The 16,003-nt window shown below is 37.4% G+C and overlaps 1 protein-coding gene across 4 annotated transcripts in view; it reads right to left on the bottom strand.

Moving 5' to 3' along the window:
- Positions 1-16,003, bottom strand: part of MTMR1 (myotubularin related protein 1) — a 38,853-nt gene that overhangs the window by 6,764 nt on the left and 16,086 nt on the right. For all 4 annotated transcript variants that reach the window (XM_054075471.1, XM_054075473.1, XM_054075472.1 and 1 more), the window contains 4 exons: positions 14,913-15,119; positions 14,002-14,094; positions 9,650-9,763; positions 8,099-8,275 (listed from right to left, as the gene is read on the bottom strand). In XM_054075471.1, coding sequence (XP_053931446.1) covers positions 8,099-8,275; positions 9,650-9,763; positions 14,002-14,094; positions 14,913-15,119 — 591 coding nt within the window. The remainder of the gene's footprint in view (positions 1-8,098; positions 8,276-9,649; positions 9,764-14,001; positions 14,095-14,912; positions 15,120-16,003) is intronic.

Genomic DNA, 16,003 nt, shown 5'->3' with positions numbered 1-16,003 from the left:
TCTCAAGTTGTGTATTTTTTCTAATGAAACCATTAAGAGAACCAAATAGAACTGGAGTTACGCAGCTTCTGACTATGTTGAAAGCAGGAGAAAGAGTAAGAGGATGAAGCACCTTGAACTGAATTCTGTCACAAACCCCATGAAAATAGTGAGAGAAAAAAAGTTCGTTTAATTTCCACATTTCCTAAAGACCTGTTCCTGTCTGGGTTTTCTCATATCATCCTGGGCAAATTCTTACAGACAACTATCTCCATTTTTGTCACTTTACACCATTATATTTCAGCATCTTATTCCTCTCTCAAATAAAGTCTTCTTAGAAAGGAATAGGTCCAACCACCTTCACAATAACACCTGTAATGGCTTGCTGTGAACAAGGTTCTCCTTTATTTTGCCACTGTTTAGAATAAAAGGAAGTGGAAGAGTGACAGCGTCTGTGAGGAGCGAGAAGTTTGAAGATCGTTTATTAAAAGATCTTGTTACCACCTTAACCCTAGAAGTGTATACTTGCACAGCTCAAGTAGTGTCTCCATGGCAAGCTTCTATTACAGACTGTTAAGGACTCATATAACGAATTTGACTGAGATGAATTTGTTGGGAATGTTGACAGCAGATGTATTTTTTCCTACCCTCTCATCTTGCCTCTCAGATTAGGAGTGGAAGCTCAAAAGATGACTCTGGACCCATCACCCAGTCACATTCAAGTTATTGTTTTGTTGCTCTGCTCCACTGTATTGATACCAGATTTTCAGAAGAGTGTGCATCCTTTCCTTTGTAACACCAGCTTCCCAGAGCATTGCCGCAGTAATGCTGCTAGGCAACACCCAGCCACTGCAGCCAGGTCCCCACCACTTCTACCCATACTCCGGGGGAAAGCAAAGACCTACTTCTCTTGCACAAGAGGAACCTACACAGATGAAACCTAACCCGGCATCTGAGGGTTGGTTGGGCTGGAAAACTGGCTGGGCGATTGCTCATTAGGTGTTTGGGATGTTTTTCACAGGTTATTTAAACTAATACCTCTACGTGCTGAAAAACAACAAATTTACTTTCTGTTATTTAACAAAACATTCCAGTAAAAATAACCAAGTAGAAACATAAAGGTGAATGTATCACATTTTAACAGATTTTGGTAAGTTAGCAGCATAAAAAAACTTGTCATTTGACTGTTTATAAGAAATTAAATTTGATTCCTTTAAGCACATAAAATTTACTGAAAACCAATTAGAAGTCGATCAATCTAAACCAAAATTGCCATTTACATCTAATATAGCTAGCAATACAATCCAAGCAGGGACAAGAGTAAGGAGCTTTCCAGAGCACTAAGTAGTAGGGATAATGGTCTGAAACCTTGGGAAGTCTGACTTTGCTCCAAGTATTAATCAAAAAGCTGGCCCTATGCAAGATGGAGAAGAATCCACCTGCAACACTTTGAGAAGATTTTTCAGTGTGTTTTTTTTTTTTTTTTACCCTCCCCCTTCTAATTGCTACTGCAATACTGACCTGGAAACTAAGAAGAGTATGACTAAGCCTGCATGTTGTTCCTCTCCCTTTTTTCCATCCACGTACCTAAACCCTGCATCCTCAGTCCTTCTACTCATCCTAAGCAACACCCTTAGCACTAAATATAAGCTTTAAAGACTTACCCCAGCTGCTCATGATTCTAGCATCTTTTTGTTTGGTTTTAAGCTATCAGCAAGTTTGGAAATCCTTTCCAGTTCAGATCTTTATTTTCATCACCCATCTCACTGAGCTACCTTAAGGAACTATTTTTTTGTAAATAAATTAAAAAATACAATCAACTCACCAGGAAGATTTTATTTAGCAAAGTTCTTAGTTTTTTTTTAGCCTTTTAACAATTCACACTTTTGCCCATTCCAACACTCTTTTAAGCCTCCAGAATAACCTCTTCTGCATCAAGCCATGATTAAACTTAGGACCTGATCCCCCTTCTCATACAATATACTCACCTATATCTACTTGCTATGATTCTCCCACTGCTACGGGCACTTGCAATACTTGAAAGCCTGCACTCGACCAGCAAAAAACAGCAAAAGGCTGCAAAATTGAGTGAGCCAAGTAATGTTCTTCACTCAGAAAGAACCGATTGTAGGTGAGTGGGATTTTATCTTCCTGATTAGCTAGCTTTGATGCCTATTTCATCCAAATGCAGATACTTTTCCTACACTTTAAAGATAAGGTACCTACTGCCTATAATGAACTGAAAAATACTTATGACACTGCTAAAGAAACATTCTTTATTGCTTAAAACACCACTGATATGAAACCTCTTTTTAAACTGAACTACCCACATATTCATTGCAGGCAGAACCTGTTGTACTGTAACTCTCAGAACATGCCTCTTCACAGCTATAATAAATTAATCCTGCTGGGCAAGGACTTGAGGAAAGATAAAGTTGTTGTTTTTTTAATTATACCCATGCAGAAACTACAATTATGCTATACAATATATATACAACAACACATAAAAACCATCTAGACATAAGATAGCTTCATTTAAAAAAAAAAATTTCAAAACTTCCTCTTCACAGAATTACCACAGTTCACTTTCAGTACTAATTTTCAGGTTTTCACTCCCAAGTAATCCTTCAGGATTCTGGAGTGCTTTTGGATAGCAAAATTTGTCAACACAAGGATAGGCATAAAAGAAATTATAATAGCTACTCACTTACAGTACTGCCAAGCCTTAATTGGATGGATATCTACTGTGTGTTACTGTACTAGCTCAAGGACAGTCATTCACATGAAAATTGTTCAACAGTGAATGCATTTTGTCTTGTTCAGCGAGTATACTTTATCTATTTTAGCAACAAGGAAGAAAGGCTGCAGAGGAAAATGGTTATTTTAAATTCATTGCTTGACTTGAGACTGTCAGTTTTTCAAAAACCTACACTATGCTTTGCAAAGACAACAATATCTTTCACTTGAGCTTTTTGTTCCTCTTCGTGAAGAGCTGGAACTCTGACAGACGTACTTCTAAAACCCAGTTAACAGTATACTCATAGAAAAAGGCAATCTGGAATGATGAAAACAGCAGTTTTCAATAATAATCAATACTTACACACTTATAGTAGAAGTATGCTCCTGGGAAAGCGAGCAAACTTCCCTGGCCTTCTGGAAAGGCAATGACTAGCAAACAGAAATTATGAATCCTACCATGTGAGAACCAGAACGGAGATTTTTGCAAAAAACTGCATAGACTTCCAGACTCAGGAAAATCTACATGCAATAACCTGATGCCATTGCTTGTTAAAACCCACAGCACACTTAGATTTAGACATCTGCTATATCAGGGCAATGCTTTGAGGGCTTGGTCTCCAAAATATGTTAGAAATTCTCCAAAATTAAGATTATTTGTACAGTACTAGTTTCTCCCTTTCCATGCGTGTTCTAATGCTGTGCTCATTACTGGATGCCAATCTTCCTTTTTCTTAAATAACTAAAGATTCTTTCAGCATACAGGATAAGCAGTTAGTCTTTTATTTTATTCCATACCGATTGAATGCTGAGAGTTTTATCTGCAGATTTCAAGTTACCTGCAGTAAATCAGATTCTGGAAATCTTGAAGTAGACACCCAGATAGACAGAAACTATCAGGCACTGTAAGAAACTTGCCTTGTCTCACAAGAAACTCTGTGGTAAATACAAGAATAAAAGCTTCTTAGCTAGGGTAACACTCAGCTACTTAGCCCATAAGGCAATTCCTTCTCCTCACATCTCCTGCCTCATTCTTTCACGCAAAAAGTTGGACTTAATGCCATGGATTACATGGACTTAATTGCATGGATACACCAGCAATGTAAACCAAAACACATAAGGTTTTAATCCCTGTACTCCGAAGGTTAAAATGTCATTTTGCAGAGCACAAAACCACATCCAAATAACCCATGTTAATTTTGTGACTAAATTACATTATTTTCCTTGCCTCTCATACAGGAAGACACAGCTTTTACTGAAAGGACCAGAGCTTTTACTCGTGCTCTGTATATATCAAGAGTTCAAAAACACTGCCCTGCAAAAGTAATCTTCAAAAGCAGCATTTGTTATGTTCTCCCCACTTTCCAGAGTTGCTCAAGCAGATAAGTAGCTGCCACTGGCAGCCAGAACTCCTCAGAACAGTGTAAAGAGGTCTGAATGACTACATAAGAAAGGAAAGATATGATATTAATGGAAATAATTCAAATGCATCATACAACCTATCTATTTCAGACTAGTAGGGTGATCTGAAAGTCCAGCAGCAGGTACCCACAGACCATGCACCTCTGTACAAGAGAACAAAAGAGCTTATCTTCCACATCTCACATACAAATATATGCTTCTCCAACCCAAGGAAAGGACAAATCTGAAAAAAATACTCTTCTCAGTCAATGAACTCAAATAAGATAGGAATAAAATCTATCTCATTTTCTTGGGACAAGAAGTCAATAATGATGTAACACCTCCAAACTGAAACCAAGGAACATTTTATTTCACTTAAGAATTAGAATGACCTTGTTGAAGCTTAGTTTAGCAAAAGGAGAATCTACAAGAGATGCCCACATTTAACCTATAACGTTCCACGCTGTTCACTTCTCAGACACTTGAGCTTGAAAGGAGACTGTGTCACCTAATTGCACAGCATCTACTGAAATACAGCTGCAATCTTAAAATGAGAATCTTAATGCAAATAAACACCAACAAAACCACTAATACAGCCTTCCACAAAACTCAAGACAGAATTGAAGATATATCATTATCAGCAATCTTTTCTTTACAGACCATAAGACTAACTCTGAACTCTGTGTCCTAGTGCAATGATGAGTTTGATCAGGCCTTACGTAACTGTTAAAGGTCTGATGAGATACAGACATTTGAAGACAGCACAAGCAAGCGAAAATAAATGCTTACACCCAGTTAGCATTCAGCAATTTTCCAATTAAAAAAATAACGGTGATGTACGCTCATTTCCAATAGAAAAGTCAATGAAGTGCAATGATTAACAACTTCTCTCAGTCTATTTAAAAATTCAAGCCTTGCTCACTAATAGAGCCGAAATTAAATACCCGAAATTATTGCCCCAAACCAAAAACTGCCCTTTTGCTCTTGAGAGTTTCCTCTCCAATAATGTAATGATCAATACTGGGTATCAAGAATCCATTCTCATTATATTAAATGACTATTCTTCATCTTCCCATAAAGTCATGTAATTAGGCATTTCTCCTTTTTGGTAAGCTCCTAGAAAGCAATAAACATTTTCTAGTTCCCTAAAGAAGTTTTTGCAGCTGATAAAGCAGTATGTGAGGTTGCCTTGAATTGCTATTCAAGAGAAAGCTCTTCATTAACATTAAATACTCAGCTTTCTCTTGTTCCAGTCGAAAAACAAAAGAATCACATTGAAAGTTATTCAGCAAAATCACCTTTTCTCAGTAGGCAGAGATGCCAATTCCTTTAATAAATCCACTGATTGCTTAAGAAATCTTTCCACTGAAGATAAGCGAAGACCTGCTGGGTGTCGCAATGGTGATTTGGGGTTTTTTGCTGTTACTGAGTGGGTCTGAATGTTACTGAATCAGCTACCAGGGTGTGAAATTAGACAATACTAACACAGAAAAAAGTAAAATCAGTATATTGTGATTACAAAGACTGTTATTTACTTGTTTGCATGAGTTTGTGTTTTTATAATTCAATTGGAAAACACAACTCTGCAACAAAAACACTGTCATTTCTGCAGCAAATTTATGTAAGTAGATGTGAAACACTTCTGAGTATTTGTCACAAATATCACATAAATTCAGGCCAGAGACATGAGGAAAGGCATTAGTGGATGAGGGAAAGGCTGTGGATGTTGTCTACCTAGACTTTAGTAAAGGCTTTGACACCCATTTCCCACAGCATTCTCCCTGAAAAAAATGGCTGCTCACGGCTTGGGCGGGCTTTCTCTTCACTAGGTAAAAAATTGGCTGGATGCCTGGGCCCAGAGTCGTGGTGAACGGTGTTACACCCACTTGGCGGCCAGTCACAAGTGGTGTTCCTCCCCAGGGCTCAGTGTTGGCATGGTTCCGTTTAATATCTTTATCAATGATGTGGATGAGGGGTTCAAGTGCTCCCTCAGTAAGTCTGCAGACTACACCAAACTGGGTAGAAGTGTTGATCTGCTGGAGGATAGGGAGGCTCTACAGAGGGATCTGGACAGGCTGGATCAATGGGTTGATGCCAACTGTATGGGCTTTAACCAGGCTCAGGTCCTGCACTTGGGTCACAGCAACCCCATGCAGCGCTACAGGCTTGGGGAAGAGTGGCTGCAAAGCTGCCTGGTGGAAGAGGCCCTGGGGGTGTTGTTCAACAGCCAGCTGAACAGGAGCCAGCAGTGTGCCCAGGTGGCCAAGAAGGCCAACAGTATCTTGGCTTGTATCAGAAAGAACGTGGCCAGCAGGAGCAGGGAAGTGATCATCCTCGGTGCTGGTGAGGCCGCACCTTGAATCCTGTGTTCAGTTTTGGGCCCCTCAGTACAGGAAATACATTGAGGTGCTGGAGAGTGTCTAGAGCAAAAGAGCTGGAAAAGCGTGAACAGCACAAGTCCTGTGAGGAGCAAACCGTGAGGAGCAAACCTGTTCTCAAAGACCAAAGAAGATCAATGATTCACACATGATAGAGGGCCTGAGGGCTTTCCAGCACAAGCGGGCAGAGCACTCTCCAACAGAAAGGCAGCGAGCAGAGCTTGCCACTAAGTATACAACAGTTCTGATACTTTCTCATTGTGTCATCTCTTCCCCTTCCTCATCTCTTTTGGACTGGGACTAGCTTTCATGTGCTACATAAAGCCTGCTGGTTTTTAGGCCTATAGATCTCAATTAAGTACAAGAAATAAACTGACAGTGCTGCAGGTCAGTTATACTAAAATGTGCATAAACCACACAAGTGTTTTTCAGGAAATCAGCTGAAGGAAAGACAATATTTTGCTAGAGAGCAGTTGACAATCTGACTTAAAAGCTATAAAGTTTAAAATACTCCATTTTCCAAGTTTTAACATATGCTAACACCTAACAGGTACCTAACAGTCACAGGAATACATCAACCAAACTAAAAAAGCGAGGGAAAGACAGCAGCTCAGAGGAAACATCTCCGTGAGAAAGCAAGCAATCCAGACTTTTCCAGGACCTTAGAAGGTATTTCTCAGATGCTTGGACTTCGACCAGTGTACTGTCCTCAAAACTTACCTTCGGACACCATCTTTTACAACAGCCTCTGACTTGTGGATGTCTAATAAATTTGAAACTCATGTCTCATTCTAACTACCAGAAGATGAAAGCAGCATTCGAACAGTCACTTAATACAAGTAATTTATCACAATATGCTTAAGGGTATGTTGAAATGTTACCTTAATAAAGAGATGGTGTAGCACACTCAGATATATTATGGTTGCAACACAAATTGTTCTTTCTTCAGACTTCTAAGCACAAGAGCATATGGAGTATTTGTCTGATGAGATTTAGAGATTTATCTGAATAGCAGACATTACTTATAAGAACAAATACTGGATGAATCAAGGAGCATGTATAGGGACTGTTTAATCTTTAGCAGACCAGCTTGAAATCGTAAAGGTCAATTGAAAACAAACATCTATGTGATGCTGAGTTTAGGGAGACTGCAAAATGGGTCAGTAAGTAGAAAAATTATTTCAGAAACTGCTGCTATACTCTATATCATTGTTGGCAAAGGGCAAAACGACTGAAAACAAAGGTATGCTAAACTCTACAGGAAAGTTAGGGCAATAAAAGTATTAAAATGTGTTACAAAGTATTATAGAAGTGTTACAAAAGTAATCTTCTGCCAACAAAGACTGTTAATCTACCTTTCACAAGCCAATAAAGTGATACTGTAACTCCCTGTTCTACTGGTGACTGTAATGAAAACATCATTTTACCAAGTTTAAACACATCCCACATCTCTGAGAAAATCACCTTTTTCCCTATTAGTTGAAATATGTGCAACAGAAGAACACTCCTGAAATCAAATGCTGCATTGAACACTATGTAAAATAATACGTTTTTTTATCTCTGTGCTCTGCACTAAAACATAAAAACCATGTGAAAACTCATACCTGAGGCCGCATCCTTGGGTTCCATCTGACGTAGTAGTTCACCCATAGTTCCAAATGGTTCAGACTGGCAACAGGATACAGGACATGGTTTTCATAGTTTACGTAGAAAGGATTTGTAAACTCATCTAACTGGCTGTTTATATAGGACCACAGCGATACAGTCTTTGTGCTTACCTCCTGATTGAAAAAAGAAAAAATAATTCAATACATGAAGGGCAAAACCTTACAATATGAGGTTAATACCTACCTATCAGTAAATCTGTCTGTGAAATTTACCTTGTCTCCCTGAGAACACCTCCCATAGCTGATCATGAAACAGCCTTAACATGTTAGCAAAACATTTGAACACTTATTCTGGTACAAGGCTAACAGAGAAAGGAGATTCAGAGACACTAAGGTCTAGGTGAGCAAAAGAAAGGTATACTGCTTGTAATTTAGAGCAGTCTTTACAGCTACTTAAATACATGGTTACACACTGACCAACCAAAAAAAATTAAAATAAACGAGCTTTGACAAGAAAATCAGTGAAGAGAGAGATGCAGTTTGGAAGATCCAGAACTAGCATCTGTGAAAAAGAATTATTCAGTTCTCCTACTCCTGCTATACGCTCCTATCAATTGATATTAAGCTTTAAAATGCCTATATTATCTTTATTTGTACTTCTGAAAGTTGTATTATTCTAAATGTAATCAGCATAATCAAGGTTAGATCAAAGACTGGAAATCTCAATGTACATCAGATTCATCTTGCAATTATACACTCCTTCGGTGTTTTAAAGCATGTGTTTTTACTACCGCTGTGTCTTAAATTGCCTTTCTTTATTGAAAACTGCATCTGACTATTCATTTAGGAAAGAAAGCTGTCTGGAAACACTGCATTTGCCGAGAACATGTTATTCAGCTCCATCTTGTGGTATTTACATGCAACTTTATCCCTACAGAAGCATTAGACAACCCAAAAACCAGCAAAGCTAAATACGACAAGGAACTGTTACTTGCTTTAAAAAATATGAAGTAGTAAAAACAACAAACAAAAACCAGAGCGAAAAGTAAGTGACACATACTAGGTATATTAACAAATTTCTAATTTTCCTTTCAAACTCAAAGTATTTTATTGAGACCTAACTTCATTCATTTGGATATTTGAAATTTCCTTAGTCTTTGACCATACGTTCCATCTAATTATGTCCTAAAGGGACCTGCAATGTCATCCATAGGAGTTCCTTTGCAAACAGAGAAAGAGACGCTAATATAGTATGATTATGATTAATTAAAATTGTATATGTTGGCTAGAAATAGCTGAAGGAGGACTTTCTAAAACTCTCAAGCGCCTGAACAGATAATAACTAAAGGAGAATAAGTGCCACATCATTTAATAGCAGAACATTCAGTATACATTTCTCATACCATGAAATTTCATACCCATATTGCCTCTTAAGATCATGTGACAAATGTATCCAAAATCACTGCTCAGATGTTCTTAGGTCCTGTATTCTAAGTATTTTCATATAAAATCAACAAGTTAAGAAGGTGTATTACACTAACTCCTTACCTCTTTTAATCTCTCTTTTTCACAGTTGCATAAGAAAGTCCCAAAGAGACAACTGTAAAGGTGATCCAGAATGGTGATCAAAAATAACTCATTGAATTCAAAGGCTGCAGGAAACTAAAACGAAAAAAAGGGTAAAATTACTTTTAACTTTATTTTAGACCAGTGTAGAAAAGAAGAAAAGCAAACAAAAAAACAACCAAAAGATTCAGATAAGATTTTTTTCTAATTTAGTGATTATTTCCAGGAAAACTCAATAATTTCAGTAACTCCCATTGCAATAAAACACCTACGTGCTTCTTTATAAATACTTCTCAGAGACAAACCTTATGTTTATTATGCAAGCATATTGGTATACAAACATAGAAACATTAGCTAATGTGAAACTGGTGAGACAAACCAATCCATTTTAAGGAGCTCTAACAGTATTCTATTCTAACCCACCACAAAACATCTTCAACATATGCTTTATTTCTCTTGTCACAGGACAATAAATCATTTTGGAAAAAAAAATATTACGATGTTGAAGAGTTTTATTTCCTATTCTAATGTGATGAATTGGATAATAAAGACTACTGCACATACAGTGCGCTTAACATGTAGTTCAAATGTTTCTTTCACTTTCTGCCCAAGTTACTTTTCTCCTTTTCACCCCTTGAGTTTACCATCAGCTATGTACAATAAGCCTCTAATCCCTCTTCTTTTATATGGGAAAGTAAATCCTATACATCTGAAATGAAAGAACTGTTGTTCCACTAAGCACCACCAGGTATTTTATTCACAAGCAGAGGGTACCCGATACATTCTAGGAAAAATGAGTTAGAAATCTGAAAGCACTCAAAATATTTATGATATATCTTAATCTGTAGTGCACTAAAAATCAAAAAGGAAGAAATTAATGCAAACTGTATGGGCTGCTACCTATTCAGATGGAAAAGGTCCTTCTTCAATCAAATTTTATGATAGGACTACATATGGCAGCTGCTTCATGTGTCAAAATAACTTTGCATTCAGTATGACAAGGGTCTCAAACACAGATATGGAATGATAAACATCTAGCAGAAAAAATTAGAACACTAAAGGGCAATTTAAGAAGTAGTAGTCCTCTCATTACCATGAAAGAGAATATTAGAAGAGATTGATTTTCAGGACAAATCAAAGAAATTTTGTTCTTTTCCACTAAATGAGTAAATCTTTGCAGAAGTCTAAAATGCAAATTACAGATTCATAAGGAAGAATTTCCTGCTATATGGAGGAATCTCAAGTCAATATTTTGGATCTGAAGAAGGGAGCGGGCTGTTTTCTGATATGTGCCACTGAAGAATACTGAACACCGTGGCATCAGTGACTCGAGCTACTTTAAATAATAATAACAAAAAAGATGACAAGTATAGCTAGGAGGAATAATGCAGCAACTGGGACTGCGGATGAACTGGCTGATCTAGAAATTCCCTTCAGTGTCATATGTGATTTATGAAGGACAAATGTTTATTCATGTTGAAAGTAAAGAGTTGAATAACACACAACGAGTGTGCTTTTATTAAACGCAGAAAGACCTAAGTTTTAAGCGATGATCTTTTAAAAGGAGATCGATTTAAGTAAAACATTGCAAAAACATTCTCTTTCCAAGAGTTCCTAAGCTAAGATATACCAAATTTCAACTAACAATTTTGACCAAGGAAGTTATCAATATCATGGCTCACAAAATGAGTGGGAGCCTTCCTTCTCCTGCCTATGATATAGATTATGCACTGTTGAACAGCATGGTGTGCTCACACTGGGGCTTCTCTCTTAATCACTGGTTTGTTTTCCATCACTTAGTCATTTGTTTTCATAAAAGATACAGCAACTAAAGATAATCAAATTGTCTTTTTCAGCTACGTTCAAAAGTTACATGTACTTACTTCTCTCTAGGAAATCATGCCAAAACTCAATTACAGCACAAAGATGTTAACAACACAGCTATGATTTTTAGAAAACATGAATGGAACTTGATAAGCAGGTGTATTGAAAAAGTCAGGAGAGAATTCAGGGGGTCTCAGACTTCAATCTCCTGCATCCAGCCCAAAGCAGCAATCAGATACAGATAGCAAAAATAATTTGCAAAGGATCAAAATGATATTTTGGAAGGAACTTTGAAGACAAAGCCTCTCCTGGAGGGAATCTCTTTAACTGAAAGCATTTAATGAGCCTTGTCACATTAGGGTTCTGTGTTGTGATGGGTCCATACTAATCAGATGGATGCCGACACGGCCGCTATTCCAATCCAGTGAAGCATATTCAAAATTCCATACATCAGTGGTTACACTCCAACTAATTTATTAATAAGTGATAGCACTTTATTGAAACTCTGTCTTTGGATACAAGAGTTTTACTGTTGGAGCTGATGTATCAAGACTGTAAAGCTTCTATTACCAGTGCTGAAAAACCACTGACCTAAAAATGCTTTCCTCTGTATTTCCAAGCCCATTAGCGTCTGTTTGAAGATTCAGGTGGAAAAAATTCCCAAATGAAAATTTACTTCTTGTCAAATCCACTAATTGTGAGAGAACACATGGGTCATTAAAATCTCCCACTTGATGCTGCCGGAGTTGCGGTTTTTTGTAAAGGAGCTATTTATAAGAAGAATTCTCTTGTTTAAGAAGTCTGAGGCATCTGAGTCAGAGACCAGCAAAACAAACTTGCTTTTAAATCAATAAATTCATTCTGTTCTACAGTAGCACTTCAAGTTGAAACACTTTGTGGAACAGTTCTTATAATTGTGGAATTGGACTCAATCAGGTTAAATGAACACTAGAGATCATAACTGACTACACTACTGAAACTAATGAAAAAGGCATCTCTGGCAACAGATGACATCTGGTAACACACAGGCTGCAGCCTTCTACCAGCTTTAAACATACCTTCTTCCTGTGTGGGTACTGTGCATGAAAGGTAGAAAGCCACTACTTGAGCTGCAGTGCTACATGCAGATTTCACAGTTTTCTTTAACTTTTAACAGGGCATCAGTATTTCACCAGATGACATGGCCTTTAGAATTTGATAACTCCTATTCAAAATCACTAGAATTTACTAACACAGGAGGGAAATCATTTCACCGTCTGTTTTTTATTAAAATCTGATGTCTATGTACTTCTTTCAAGTTCTCTATTTTGTGTGTCACGAAGACCATAAAAATAAAGGGAAAATATAAGCCTGTCAAATATTAAGTTTCATTGTCTGAAGCTATCCGGAAATTTGTATCTTAGTGTGAAGTTACAGGTTCTCTCACTGTATTAAGTTGACTGTTTAAAGAATGTACTTCCCAGAACTCGAACAAGAAAATTTACTTGCTTTCAACCCATGCCCAAACTCAAACTCTTACACTGTCCTGCCATCATTAACACTTATCTGAGCTTTGGAATATTCCATATATATATTTACCATGGATTCTACAGCACAAAACTAGCACAGTTTTACAAGCAAGTGATCTACACAAGCATAAAATAGAATCCTGGGTTTCATAGGTCCCTGTCAAGGTAATGACAATTCAAGACAACTAGCTGTTGAAGTCAACTGAAAAATAAAAATAAGTGGGCAAGAACTCTCCAAGAATGACATTTTCGATTTTTTTTCCTGCTGTAACATTAATGATTTTTCAATGCCACTACTGCTGATGAATTTCAGAACAGATTCTGGATCCAGGTTTTGAACAGATGTGGTATTGGCAAAATGTTACACAGATTCCCCCTTGGCCCCCATCCCCCTTTTCTTTAAACTAGAGGGAACTAAACTGTTTATAGCAAGAAACAGGCGGCAGCAATGGAGATCACAAAAATAGAAGAGGCTGCTCTCAATTAAGGATGTCCCCAGAGGACTTTTGTTCCTACCAGGTGTTTAGAACTGCTTCTCTTTGCTATTGTTATTAGCCTTCCTCTGAGAGAAAGGAAGAATTTATTTATTTATTTTCTCCAGCCATACTAAACAGCACATTAATGCTGAAATACAGATATGCAGAAAGCCTTCAAGGGACTCTAAACAAGGGCCCAGTATTCTAGTAAGGAACTTTCATAAAGCACCAAAGACAAGTGTTTTGAATACAAGTTCTGGAAACTTTGATGCAAGTAAGCCTATTTTAAACAAAAAGGATTCTCGGTATTTTGGTTTCAAGTCAATACTTCTACTCTAGCTCCCTGTACTGCACTTTGAGGAAAAAGTTTTCCTATCTGTGCAGTTTTCCTATACGGTGCAGCCACAGCATAACCAAGTTCAGGAAAACATGCTAGTGCTCTGCAAAGGAATGTACTCTCCAATATGAATTACATTTCCAAGATAAAGACTGAGACCTCATTGAAATATACTCTTGAGCATCTTACCTGCTTTGTCATTTGCCACACACAGTCGATGAATTGAAGGAAAATGGGAGATCTGTCTGCATCAGCATGATCATCATCTCCATGTCCTACTCTCTGAAAGTCAAAAGAAACTTTTCATTTTGGTGTGGTTCACTTCGAGTACCATCCCAGCACTTTAAAGCTGAGTAACTTTTAAGTATATTCTAGTAGTAAACAAGACAAGCAAATCTTATATAATGTTAAACGGCATTTTTCAACTGCTAAACCCACACCCCAATATTCACTCATGGACACATCTCTGCTGTTGAGCAGATCTGGAAAAACACTCAGCCAACAAAATTGTGCCAGTTGTTTCCCCATCTTTCACTACACAGCCACTCATTTCTACCAGTTGGTCAAATTGTTAGGTTTGGTTTTTACTAAGGCTGTACTGGAACAATGAATATTCCACATCCACCTGTCATAACTAAATGCCATTTCTCCTAAACCATCTCAGAGTCAGAGCCCACAAAATGTCGTAATAATTTATGTCCTAATTCCCCACTTGCCCGTGTGTTAAGTAAACACTCAAGCTTAAATCAGAGTTATAGTTCCAGCAATTTTACCTTCTAGACACCTTAATTGCTTTCCTTTTTTCTACACTCATGACATTGTTTAAGTGAAGCAATGTGTTACAATTCCTCTTCCTCGTAAAAACACCATGTGATCTTTTTTAACCATTATGCTCAAGCCACTTAATTCTTATTTACTTTATCTTACACCTCACATACATATTTCCTGTTAAAAATGAGGTCACAATTTTCTGACACACATACACCATTACAAGAAGATAGAGATGATAATTAAAATGCAGCACAGGATTGCGAGAAAACATGCTATTCAAACTAAAAGCCGTGAAGGTGGCAAACTGCACACTAAATCCTTCAGCTTACCATTGCAAATCGGTGTCCAAAACTTATCCATTCTTTCTCTATAAGAACTTCAAACCCCTTGATAGTTCTGTAATAGCTGTCCAGCATAAGCATAGCTAGTGCAGTAAGCTGTGCAGTTCGATCCCAGCCATCACTGCAATGTACCACTACGGATGTTTTACCAGATTCAATCTTATCTGCGATTCTTACTGCTCCAGCAAGAAGCATCTTAAATAAACAAAAATAAACAAGCATATTAAATACTAACCAAAACTCTACCAAAACGAGTTATAATTTTATATTCTTAACTTAATAGATTTAAAAATTTCAGATTAATTACATAATCATCTGGATGACATTGCTTTAAACTGGAGATTTCCAAAAGGTAGTATGCATGCTCCTTAGAGGTACGAAAACTGTGCACTCTTGTCCAGCTCTCCATTATTAGCAGTGTATAGGAGTAGAACCTGGGAATCCTTTCTCTAAATTAGATCTGGAATTCTGTATTATGATGAAAAGATACAAATGCTGTAACCTATTCCAAAGGCTGACGATTCAATGCTTTCAAAGTTCATTTTCACAATAACCAATCACCCTTTGTTCCTCAGCTTTCAGTTCCCAATTACTAATTTCAGAGAAAGGGACAAACTATCAGCTAATCTAACAAAACACAACACAAACAAACCCAAAAACCAGTGGCAGGGAGCCTGTGCTGATCTGTTAGTGCATGAAGTATACATACATATACATATATACATCGTATGCAACCCATGAAAGACCATTAATAGCATGGATTCAGAAGCCTGACAGAGAGCAAAGAATAGAGATGGCTCAAGACTGAGATCACCTGTGCAAACTCATTATTCTTCTCCCCTACAAATAAAACCTTGCCTTACTCTCTTATGCCACTCCACAGTTTTTCAAAACTTGAATAATCTCTCTCCTGCGAAGATTCTGCCTCTCGTGACCTATCATAGCAATGAAAAATATGTGAAAAAGACCCAACCACTAGAACAGGGCCACAGGAGAACTCCCTATTCTGCATTGCAATGTCAGAAATGGAATCTTGTAAAACACTTGCACTTTTCCCTTCCAAGGCATGTAAAACAACT

Source organism: Cuculus canorus, chromosome 10, assembly GCF_017976375.1.
Source record: "Cuculus canorus isolate bCucCan1 chromosome 10, bCucCan1.pri, whole genome shotgun sequence".
Taxonomy (NCBI): domain Eukaryota; kingdom Metazoa; phylum Chordata; class Aves; order Cuculiformes; family Cuculidae; genus Cuculus; species Cuculus canorus.
The sequence above is the reverse complement of the archived record's forward strand: the minus strand, read 5'-3'. Positions and strand labels throughout refer to the sequence as shown.